Consider the following 12,829-nt stretch of genomic DNA (forward strand, 5'->3'; position numbering starts at 1 on the left):
TTTTTGCGGTACGCGGGCCTCTCACTGTTGTGGCCTCTCCCATTGCAGAGCACAGGCTCTGGATGCACAGGCTCAGCAGCCATGGCTCACTGGCCCAGCTGCTCCGCGGCATGTGGGATCTTCCCGGACCGGGGCATGAACCCGTGTCCCCTGCATCGGCAGGGTCCTCAACCACTGTGCCACCAGGGAAGCCCTAAATGGTATTTTTAGATCATTTACATTTAATATAACTATTGATATGTTTAGATTTAGGTCTATCATTAATTGGTTTATCTATTTATAAAAGTAAAAGAATGTAATACTGTTTGCTTTGTCCTCTTTTTTAATAAATAAATTCATTATTTTGTTTTTAAAAAACTGCAATACATATCACTCAACAAAAATTCAATTAAAAATTATTTGCAAAGGAAGAGAAACAAAGACTTTTAGAATGTCCATCTAGAAGAAGAAAACGTTACCTGGACCTGCAATTATCACAGCAATTTTCAGTTCCCATAATTCCCACGGAGGCCTTTCGTAGCTGTTTGTCTTCAAAATGAGACAAGATGAGTCTACCCAAGAGAAAATTTTAAATTAAATAAAAGAACAAAAACATATGTTAAATTCATTGTTGAAAATAATGAGGTGAAATCAATGTTAACTGATTCAGCTGAGACCTCATTATTTGGCTTCAGTTTACTGAGGCACAAAGCAAGTTGCCTTAAAAATTCAGCACATATGTTAACACCATCAAATATCTTTTAAATACTTCTAATTACTTTGCAAAACTTTTTCCTTAAGAGTATTATCTATAAATCCTTGTTATTAACTGATATAAAGTAAATAATACTTACTGTCGCCTACACCTTCTGGAATAAAGATATTTTTCCATCTTTGCCATCATCTTTAATTTGTATAATCGAAACTTTTCATTGCATATTTCACTAAGGAGGCGCCTGTCAATTAAAAATACCACAGTACTATTAAAATTGTATTCGTTTTATTTCATTTATTTATTCCTGTTTATTTTTCATAGTCTGTAACATCCACAGTGCTGACAAGATAAAGAACATTTCTATCACCTCAGCAAGTTATTGTGTCCCTTCCCTGTCAATGCCCCCATAAGAGGCAAGCATTTTTCTGATTTTTATGAAAATTACTTTTGAAAGAATTCTACCCATGTCCAAGCATCAATTTTTTAGCTGCCTATGAAAAACTGTTAAAACCCTACAGTTCTTCATTTTGACTTATATGCTACTTGCTTTTTTGGCAATCTTTCTACTATACGTGAATTTTTACCTTTTCCCAGTAAAAGGTTATTCTTTAAGTTATTTTATATGAGAAACTAAAGGTATCTAATCTATATAAGGAATACTGAAAAAGACTCATGATCTAAATATGAACCTTCATCACTTTAGCTCTTCAGAGAACTTCTCAGCCCTCTAAAAACTACCTCTTTGTATTATGGGGTATTATAGGACACCAATAAAATATCAGAATTAAGTTCCTTCCTCAAACAATTCTAACCATTTTTTCCCCGTAATACTGAATTTATATAAACTTTTAAAATAACACTAAAGACATGTTTTTTTTTTAAGTTAATGCTGCTATTCCTCATCCTGACTCTGTTAATTCTACTCTCCTGTGAAGAAATTCCATGACTATCATACATCAGATGATGATAATCTTCCAAACAGTCTTTGCATATCTTTCCGAGAATAAAGAAAAATCTGAGTTGAATAGGTTTCAAATATTTCAAAAGAAAATAATTTATCCACAAGATCTAAATGATAATACTGATCCTCATCACTCATGTTTTGACTATACAGCCTTCTAACTGATAAAAACACCTCTGTACAATTCTCAAGGATGACACCAACAGGGAATCTAGTTAAGTGAGTTCTGGAAAGTCTGGACACACAAATGATCTCTTATTCAAAAACATTCTTATCATTTGACACCACCAACCACCATGCCTTTCCATGTAATTTCCCTAAAAAGTCTCTTCCAACGATTGACTCTAGTTCCTAGGTCAACCATCTAACCTCATTATTCCTAGCTCATGGGCTAAATATTAGTTCCCTTTTTTGCTCTGTTTTGTTTGTTTAGCTCACCTCTTTCTCCTCAGATAGAAAGAACAAAGGAAACAATGCCCACACTCTGAGAGCTAGATCTTCCCTTATGTTTGGTTCCCATGATCGACATTTAACTCTCATCAGTTTCAGTAACAAATTGAAGAAAAGAAAGTAACAAGTCTCTAACAACAAATCAAATGAATATTTATCCTTCTTTTAGGACCATCAAAATCGTTACAGTATAATATTCCTCAGAATAAAAACAAGTTGAAAAAGAAGAAATATTCTAGAAACAATATCATAAATAGAAATCAGGTGGAGCCAGTGGAAGATTTGTTAAACTGAGATTAATTTGCAAATTATTCCCTTTAAACAAAGATTACAGTAACTATTGGGTTTGACTGTTTTAAATAATGGCAGGTGCAGACACTGAGATTTTGCCAATAAAAAATATAAAATTGCATATTTAGGCTGATGATTGGACAAGTTTCTTCTCTCAGTCACAGGACTCTAGCATAAGACAGACTAAAAATTTTGTGAATTACAGTGATCTTTTCATTTGAAAACCAGCTATTCCATTTATTCTAAAACTTTGTTTTTTCTAATAGAAGAGGTTTGTCACAAGGATGGCAGAGATCTGGGCCTCGATCCTTGCTGAAATTTTTTTTAATGCTGATTAACCCTATAGTTTTATTTCCTTTAATATGGATGCAAAGAACAACCTGTCTGTACTAAAGATTCAAGAGTGGATTTCCTGGCACCGCTATTTGATTACTAATCACTGTTACTCCCTGTTAAATCTTAATGAGATAACCATTTAAAATATCTTTTGAGACTCAGATACACAGGAACTATATCGATTGATGAACCTGCCAAGCCACAATATAAAACTTGGGCTGTTAAATCTTCAGCATCTTTAACACAATGCACAAATAAAATCAGAACTGGTAGGAATCAACTTATGTTTGATGCAATCCCAAATTTAATTGTAGCATGCAGAGCTGTGTTCTATCCCAATTATTTTAAATTAGTTTATAAAAAGCTTCACATAGACACCAGTGTCAAAAGGAAAATAATAATTGTTCTGCTTAAGAAGATGGTGTATTGACTGTATGTTAAGAAACAAAAGTTAGTGACTACTCTTAAAAGAAGCTTAAAATTTATAGCAAACATTCTTACCTAATTAATCCCTATTCTTCTTTCGTATCTCAAGTTAACCCATTACTTCCTCAAAGAAGCCTTATCTGACCTTTATAACTTGGTAAACACACACCCATAATATACTCACTACTCGATGCAATTTCCTTCATAGCACTTAACACAGTTTTAATTTTATACAAATTTGCATGATCCTTTTCAAAAAATCGTTTGGTTATTCAAATTTTCAAACACAAAAGAGCAGTAAAATGAACACTATGTATCCACGGTTGTATGATTCTGTGACTAAGACCTGCTATTCCCATTATACAGTAAACTCTATAAAAACAGGTACTATATCTGCTTTTATTTACCACTGGATCCCCGGCACAAAGCATAATGCTTGGAACATAGTGAGTACTCCAAAAAAAATTGTTGAGTAATAAATAAAAACAAAAACTGTATTAGATAGCCACTCTCATCATTTTAATAAGATGGGCTAATAGGTCCATCCAAGAGCTCAACTTATGTAGCTATATGGAGGTGCATTTTGAAAACACCTCATCTCGGCAGGCCCTTCAGTTACCACGTATAGGTTTTTTTTTTCTTCAATTTTTTTTTCTTATGGATGAAGAAAGAAGTTGGTAAACCTGCCCCTAAAACTTTGCAAGATGAAGTTTTCCTTTCAATATCAATCTCACAGAACATAAGTGCCAACAAGATACCTGTTTAGTACTTAAGTGGAATGGTTTTCCTGTATCTAGACACTAAGTACAATATTTTTCTCCATGGCAGTCAGTCAGTACAGGGCAACATGATCATTCACACACTGCCAAGGAGAGCTGGCATGCTCTCCTAGAACTAACAAAGGAAACAAAAGTGGTAATTAGAGACAAACTGGGATTGGTAGAAGTCATTTAGAATAAGCACCATGGCAGCATGAGAAGAAAAAAATAAAAACAAAATAAATGGTATCTAAAGTAACTATGGCTGAAGACATATCAAAACTTGAGAGAACCTGAGGAGAAAAACAGCTCGTCGATGAACAATATTAAAAAGTGTTCCATAGGGCTTCCCTGGTGGTGCAGTGGTTGAGAGTCCGCCTGCTGATGCAGGGGACACGGGTTCGTGCCCCGGTCCGGGAAGATCCCACATGCCGCGGAGCGGCTGGGCCCGGGAGCCATGGCCGCTGAGCCTGTGCGTCTGGAGCCTGTGCTCCGCAACGGGAGAGGCCACAACAGTGAGAGGCCTGCGTACCGCGAAAAAAAGAAAAAAAAAAGTGTTCCATGAGATCTACGTTACATTCCCAGTAGAGTGCTGTTTTAGTTAACTCTTCACACTAAATGAGGTATAGAAGAAATTTAGGTCATCTCCTCTGGGTAGCAACACACCACAAAGTTCTTCTTAGACGTCTTCTGTTTTCTTTTGGTTTTAAAGGCACTTATACACATTACTTTAAATTTTGAATGTTGTCTCAAATACTTTCGAAGCTTATGTGGAAAGAAAGAAATCTGCAAGGGTGAAAGCAATAAATGTTTTTACCTATTTGTGTTAATGTCTCCTGGAGCCCAAAGTACATGACAAGAACTTTGAAGTCCATCACGGCCAGCTCTACCAATCTCCTGGTAATACGATTCCATTTCCTTAGGAGCACCGTAATGAATGACTTGGCGAATGTCAGCTTTATTAATGCCCATTCCAAAAGCTATGGTAGCTATTACACACTGAGAATAAAATAACAACATAGTTTGACAATCAGTTAGCAGAACTAAAACCTTACATGTTTACCTTTTGGTAAGAATAATTAGTTCATTAACTAATTAACTAAAGTCATGGCATGAATCTGAATTTAATATAATTTCAACCAATTGCTTATAGAGTAAAAGATTATCTGCCCAATTTACAGATTAAGGAATGGTGACCATAAAATAGGATTTGTTCCCTCTCTATTAAAAGAAGCAAATAAAGGGGTTTCTCTAAATGCACTTGAGTACAAGACAGAAAAGAGGCTCTTAAACTATTTATTATATTAAATGAGCCTTTGGGATAATATTATGAAGCTTCAAGACTGCATAGTATCTTAATGTTTTCTAGCATTATTCTAAGGTAGAAGGAAGCTTCACATTAAAGATGGCAGAATGAATCATGAATTTATCTCTGCATACTTAAAAGGACAAAATTGGTAGAATATCTAATGTGAATGAGTATACCAAGATCAGATTTACATGACTAGGGGAAATCTTAGGGAAAAATTAGTGGTAAGCACCAAAAAAAACTACACAAATTTTTTTTAAGAGTATTAATAATAAGAATACAAAATATGTACAAGTAACTGTAAATATACTACATGTCTTACAGATAAAAAGCATTTATAGAGAATACATAAATATAGAATATTTGAATATATATACTGATCTAACCAAAATTATGGTATTAATATTGGAAGTGAAGGGGGTAGAAACTTCTGGATGGGGTGAGAAGGGCAGGAAGGGATGTGAAAGAGCTACACCTTCATCTTTCATAGCAGGGAAACAAGAGATAATGCCTAAATCTCATAAGCAAATAAATAAATAAACTAAGTAGCAGCAGTATAAGCAAATTATTGTAAGATACAGCGGCAAACAGCAAAAGACTAAGCTAAAAGGGAGTAGGAAAAAGAAGCGGGGAAAGAATGAGGGGCTGACGCTTTTCATCGTAAGCACTGGAGAACGATTTGGTTTGTTAAACTATGTGTGTGTATAACTGATAAATATTAAAGTGTCATTTTTAAAAATGTGTTAAGATGCACCAAGAGTAGAAAAAAGAGGAAGGGAGGGAGGGAGGACAAATAAAGGGAAGTATGAGAAAGATGAAAGAAAAATAAATCTAGGGATGGAAATAATATTAAGAAAAAGCTCTGAGTGAATAAAACTAGACAGTTTTGCTGTATTTAAGAGTAAATAAGCAATATAATTCCAACTTTTCTTTTTTAAATGTTATTTCTTATTCAATTTTTTCCAGCTTTATTGAGATATAACTGAAATATAACATTATGTAAGTTTAAAATATATAACATGATGATTTGATGTACGTATATACTGCGACATGATTGATTACCTCAGTAAGGTTACTTAACACCTCCATCACGTCACATGGTTACTGTGTGTGTATGTATCTGTGTGTTTGTATGATGAGAACTTTTAAGATCTAATTTTCATCATATGATACTGCTTTTAGATGAGATCAACCTATTCTGCAGACATGATTTTCAAAATATCCTTATAGACGCTCAGGTGTAAATGAAGATATTTTATCCAATAATTTATTCATAACCTCATTCCAGACAGGAAAGGAATTCAGGCCATCTTGAAAAGGCAAATAAAATACAAAAGGACATAAAACTAAAAGTCAGGATTAAAAGAATGAATGGTCACAAACTCAAAATGCAAATCTACATCCAAATGTGGTTAGATTTGGTTATGAATAATAGGAAAGAAAAAAAATCTTGTCTCCCTCATATCTTTGGGAGATGTTTCTATCTAAATGAATAATTAGTAATACACCAAGATAGAAGAAACAACTGGTCAATTATTGGCTCTCGATTGTTAAGATTCAATAAGCAGCAGCTAATAAATTTTATCTGATACTTTTCAAGCTCCAGAGATAATAGAATAAACATGTAAGCATTTAAGAATTTGGATAAAATCTCTACTCCAGGCAGCTGTGATAGCTGTTCCTAACTTTGGAAAGACGAGGAAGAAAGAGAACAGATGCCTTCAGGCAGGTATGCATTGTATCATGACAATGCACAGTGAACTGCATAGACAGAGATCTAGATACAGAGGAAACTGATGACCTATTTGACAGAAAATGCAAAGCAGAAGTTAAGTTCTTCTCAATTTGAGATGACTAGTCCAGGCTTATAGCTACGGGGTGTGGAAATGATGTTGATGGTGTTGATTTAAACCTGCTCACATGGCTTGAATTTAAATCTTCCCAAATAATCTGTATGACACCCACCGAAACAGGATTCCAGTCATTTTATGAATCTCAGCTGTAACACTTCACAATAACTTCATCAATACCCTTCCTTTCTTCAGTTTTTCTCCTTCAGATCAATCCTACTTGGTGCTCCCAGTCTAATGTTTCTATAATACTATTATCTTGCTCAAAAATATAGAGTAGTCTGTCACAGTGGTTTCCAAATTCTGTTCTGCAGAACTTTGAGGATTCTAAAATACCCCCAGGGACTGACTTGGAGATAGGGAAGCTCTTGGACCCCTTCATCCATCACATCAACTTCAACAAGAATGATTCTACTTTAATCTGTTTTACCTATTAGATAAAATTTCATTTAAATAAAGAATTCTACGGCTAAAATAGTCTGGAAAAACTAGAGAAACTCACACCAATCCCAGCTTGCCTCTTTGCAAGTTTTAAGACCCTCTACAACCTGGCCAAACAACCCATTCAACTCTTTTCCTACGAGTCTCCACCATTCCTCCCTGCCTTCTTACCTATACTTTGTGCCCTTCCTACTCCATACTCCCTTCTTCTCCAACCATTGCAAACTACTCACCATTTCCTAAACCCAGTACACTCTCTCATATCACAGTGCCTTTGCACATGCCAGTCCTTCTTCCTGGAATTCTATAACCTATTCCTTTTCCCTCATCACCTCCTGGTCTTGCATACTTGACAAACGGTTATTCACTTGTTCAGATTCTATTCAGATTGCTTCTTCCTGGGTGAACCAACCCCATTACACGACCTAACTTAACAGCCAGCATTCCCTCCTCTGTGCACCTAAACACTATTCTATGTACAGGCTGCCATTTATACTAGCCTGCCTGCAATAGTTTTCTTACATAACTATCTCCCACATTATATACTGATTCTATCAGAGTGACTGCTTTATGCTCATCAGAAAGAAGGTATTCAAATGTATATGTATGAATAAATCACTTGGCTATACACCTGAAATGTTGTTTTTCGATTTTTTAAACGAAAAATGAATATTTTTCACGATTAGACTTAAATTATGAAATTCAATTCCAACTTTAAAGAAATTTTTTAATTAATTTTTTTATTGGAGTATAGTTGATTTACAATTTTGTATTAGTTTCTGCTGTACAGCAAAGTGAGTCAGTTATACATATATGTATATCCACTCTTTTTAAGATTCTATTCCCATATAGGTCATTACAGAGTATTGACTAGAGTTCCCTGTGCTACACAGTAGGTTCTTATTAGTTATCTATTTTATATATAGTATGAAATTAACAACACTGTAAATCAACTATACTCTAATATAAAATAAAATTTAAATTTAAAACATTTTTAACTAAAAAAAAAAAATTAAAAAAAAAAAAAAGTTGATTGTCCCTCCTGGAAAGAAAAGGAGAATTAGAAGGTATTCAATAAAGATCTTGTAAATAAATATTAGAGAAATATCTGTTTCCACTATGGGGAACAGACAGTAATGATGATCAATCTTCATACCTGAATTTCATCTCTCATGAACCTATGATGAACTTGTCTCCTTAAGTTAATACTCAGTCCTGCATGGTATGTTCCACAGGCTAACTTCAGTTTCTTAAGTTCAGCTGTAACTCGTTCTGTCATTCTTCTAGAAGGACAGTAGATGATAGCTGGACCTTCAAATTCCCAAGCAGAACTAAAGAAAAAGAAGAGCAAAAGGACAAACATATGCATATAGGCTTCAGACCAGTTTGAGTTCTACCTAATTTAATTTTCCCTTTCTTTTTAAAATTTTAATACAATTTCATTTTAATTTAGTTTTTAAACTTTAATTTTCCTTTTAGTAAAAAACTAAAAGGAGAAAGCATATAAAAAACAATGACATATTTAACAAATACCTGAAACATTTTAGACACTCAAACGTGGAAATAAATTATATTAAACCCAAACACCTCTGACTTCACTTTTTTGTTCAAATTAAAACCAGAGACAAGTTTATTTATTGAAGCAGAAGTCTTGCTAAAAACCTGTAAACCAATGGAAACGCAATTACCGTCCTTTGGAATTGTAAAGCACTAGATTAACAATTAGTCTTCATTTATATAAGAAATGTAATGTTTACATAGGAGAAGGAATAAAATTTATATTATTCTTATGCCCTCTTATGATCGTAAAATTGAATTTCTAAATCTGTTTACTAAAAAAGCAAGAACTTTCATGCAATAGTAAAAGATCATTTTTATAGTTCAAGGAAGTATTTACTAGTAACTTGAGACTATACGACCATTACAGAAAATAACATCTGTTATAAAGCCTGTTTTAGAAATTTGCGCTTACTTATTAAAAGTATAAATAATGATTTCCATAGAACATTTATTTAATTCCTCAACATATTCATTTACGTAAATACATTCATTTATGCTGACCTAACCAATATAAAAAGAATATACTATTTAGATTTAGGAAAAGTTATTTTATTTAATTTTTAATGTGCATAACCTGTGATACAATTTCAATTTTAGGAATCTATTTTACAAACACACACATCTGCTAAAAGATACATATACACAAATATTCACAACAAAACTGTAATAGTGAAAAATAATCTAAATGTTCATAATCATATACATTCATACTACAAAATGTGAAGTAAATATTTAAAAATTAAATGTATATAAAACCTTTAAGAAGGACTATGGTAAAAGTCACTGAAAACTTAGAGGGGAAAAATTAGACAGTAATTTTACTCTACGAGTCTTACTGAATAATCTACTCAAAGCAATTTTTGAGAGTGACCAAATGGACTTCCATGTCAAAAATTCATAGTAGGTAACTCCATAGAGTGAAAAAAATGCAAATTATCTTTTTAATGTATAAGAATCTCATTTAAAAAACATTTTTCAAAGAAGGAAAAATTGTGCACCAAAATGTGAATACTGTATAACATCCTAAACATTAAACATAATATATAGAAAGATAGCAGCAATACTTTATATAACAGGAGAAAATTGCAGAAAAGATTGACATACTATAGCAAACTAACAACAACAACTGGGAACACATATTTGCACAGTACAAAGAACAGACACCTAAAACGCTAAATGCAAAAATACCAACAGTAGTAATAACCGAGGAATGGGACTGGAAAAAAAATCTACGTACTCTTCAATTTACATGCATCTGTATTGTTCAAATTGATACAAACAATATGGATCACTTTTTACATTAAAAAAAGCAGAAAATACAAAAATCTGAACTTATAGAGCAGAAAAATCAAAGCAGTAAAAATTCCTATTGATTACAGCAGTGAAATGGCTGGTAAAAGGACCTCGCTCCTTGTCTTCTTTGAAGAAAGAATTCAGCAAAGAGACCAAGATTGTGAAGCAGATACAGCATTTATGAGAAGCAAAGTATATGCAGAAGAGCACATGGGCGAACTCGCAGAGTTAGCTGCACCCAATAGGGGTGGCTTAGATCGCGTATGTGGGGCAGTCTTCCAGGTTTTCCCTAGCCAATCATCTTGCTTGTGCCCATATTTGGCCTGACTCAGGTTCCTTCCTGGTCAGCTCGAAGGTTTCTGGGAGGTTGGCAGGACATATTATGGGCTGGTGTCTCTTCCCTCCTTTGGCCCCTCCCCTAGAGTTGTGTTATCCGGAATTCCTTAGGGGACAACTGAGGACCTTCTCTACACATGTGATGGGCTGAGAAATCCCCTTGACCACAAGAATGAGGAAACTGTAGTCTCAGGGCCCAATGCTCCTTCTGCCATCTTATCTCAAAGTGACAGCAGAAGACTGGCTGCAGCTGCTCAGCCTGGGGCCCATCTATCGCCTACCTCAAATCCCGTCTGAGAGGTGTGGACCCCAAGGAATCTTTACTGGGAGGATGAAGGGGGAAGGTCCTTCTGTAGCTTCTTCAGGCTGCCATTGGGCTTATGGACCCTACCTAACTGGTGCCATGGAACTCTCACCCTGCCTTGTCAAGGGACCCCAGAAAGGCTTCTGCTGTTATCCCAGCAGGATCTGTTTCAGGGAGTGGCTGGAATCCCTGCATCACCATCATCTTGACATGGAATTGCTGCAAGCTGGAAGAAACAAACTTAACAAGCCGATTAAAAAGGCAGGGGCCAAAGATGAGTATAAGGACTATTGCAACTAGAGGCCCAAACAGGGGTAAGAACAAGGTTACACTTGGTAACACTCCTCTGATTGCAGTCCAGATAGAGTCAGTGCTTGGGTATCCCTGTCCGAAGGAATGAAGCCATCTGGCATGGTCATATATTTTCTTGATGTCCTCTTCTACTAGCTCAGTGGTGTTGATGTGGGTACAACATGTCTTATTAATAACTGCAAATACCACTCTCTGTTCAGCCAGAACAAAGTCCAAAACCAGTCTGTTATCCATCACTACATCAGCTGAGGAACTAACAGACAACGGAAGTTTGGAAAGTGCATTCCCTGTGGACCTACTCAGAGCTGACAAGGTTATCCAAAAGTCTGCGGAGCACTGCTTCATGGTAAGCAAAGCCTTCCCAAGGGGATGCCAACCCAATAGCAGCTCCAATCCCTACCAAAATGAGGCCAATTGCCCTTTTGCCCCAGGGGTGGGTGATATTATGGATGGTAATACCTAGGTTCCTTTGATTACTCAGTTGGCCTAACGTACACTGTCCCGTAAACAGAGCACTCTCTATACAAGGAAAGGCTACAGCTAATCCCGGGAAAGGGAAAGAGGGATTGGGGTTGTTCTAATGAGGCAATGGGTTTATGTCTAGACCACAAAGGAACAGATATCCAGAAGGGGCACATGCCTGACGCACTGTTGTAGAATTAAACCAATTCTCTAGAGAGCCTGCCCAAGAGGGGATCCCGTTACAGCTTGGGGAGGGAGGCCCACCATTATATGAGGGTGCATGAGGGGTGGGGACCCTTCCGTAGGCCTTGGGTTGAGGGGGGGCCTACATTACACTCCAGACAATTGGTGTTTTTCCTGCCCAGTAAGTACGTATCCCACCTGGGCTTTGTCCTTGTTTTTTAGTCTTTGATTGTATTTGTGGTGAGGGCACCAATGGGTGAGAGTTCCACCTGTAGCTTTGTCAGGACAGGTGAGAACAATTAAATTGTGGAGTAACAGAAGCACTGATCAGATTCTGAAGGTTCTCCAGTGTCACTGCAAGTTTTCATGCTGGTTGCATAGGGGCAGTGGCAGCAAGACAAGCTAGTCCTATTGCAATTTAAAATAAGTGTGTGGTTCTTATCAGATCTATTGACGCGAGGGGTTAAGGTCTAAGCATGGAAGCTGCGCTAGGGACGGAATACGAACTTTAAGAGTAGGGTTAGAAGGACCCTCAGTAAGGTAAGGTCGTCACTGCTAGGTGTAAAGATTAGCTTGTTTTTAACCCATAGGCATCACTCTGAGGATGGAGACGACAGATCCAGCACTGGGGTAGATTTTATCCCTGAGCTATAATTCTTGAGAGATTTACTACTGCGTTGGATTCCCATTCCCCTGACGTGGATCCCCAAAAGAGGGAGAGAAAAGTTAGGGTGATTGATAACTTCATAATGGCATCAATCAGGGTTTTAATTTCGTAAGTAACCAGATAGCAAGGAGCAAAGAAACATCAAATCATGTAGTAAACGAAAGCCCACTAGCAATTATGGAGTCCCAGCCTACCA

At 36.0% G+C, this 12,829-nt stretch overlaps 1 protein-coding gene across 4 annotated transcripts in view; it reads right to left on the reverse strand.

Moving 5' to 3' along the window:
* The window catches only part of WRN (WRN RecQ like helicase), a 127,556-nt gene that overhangs the window by 37,008 nt on the left and 77,719 nt on the right, over positions 1-12,829 (reverse strand). For all 4 annotated transcript variants that reach the window (XM_024765136.1, XM_024765138.1, XM_024765137.1 and 1 more), the window contains exons 19-22: positions 8,673-8,847; positions 4,734-4,915; positions 834-935; positions 459-551 (exon numbers count right to left, since the gene is read on the reverse strand). In XM_024765136.1, the coding sequence (XP_024620904.1) occupies positions 459-551; positions 834-935; positions 4,734-4,915; positions 8,673-8,847 (552 nt within the window). The remainder of the gene's footprint in view (positions 1-458; positions 552-833; positions 936-4,733; positions 4,916-8,672; positions 8,848-12,829) is intronic.

This window comes from Neophocaena asiaeorientalis, unplaced genomic scaffold, assembly GCF_003031525.2.
Source record: "Neophocaena asiaeorientalis asiaeorientalis breed wild unplaced genomic scaffold, Neophocaena_asiaeorientalis_V1.1 scaffold14, whole genome shotgun sequence".
Classification (NCBI taxonomy): domain Eukaryota; kingdom Metazoa; phylum Chordata; class Mammalia; order Artiodactyla; family Phocoenidae; genus Neophocaena; species Neophocaena asiaeorientalis.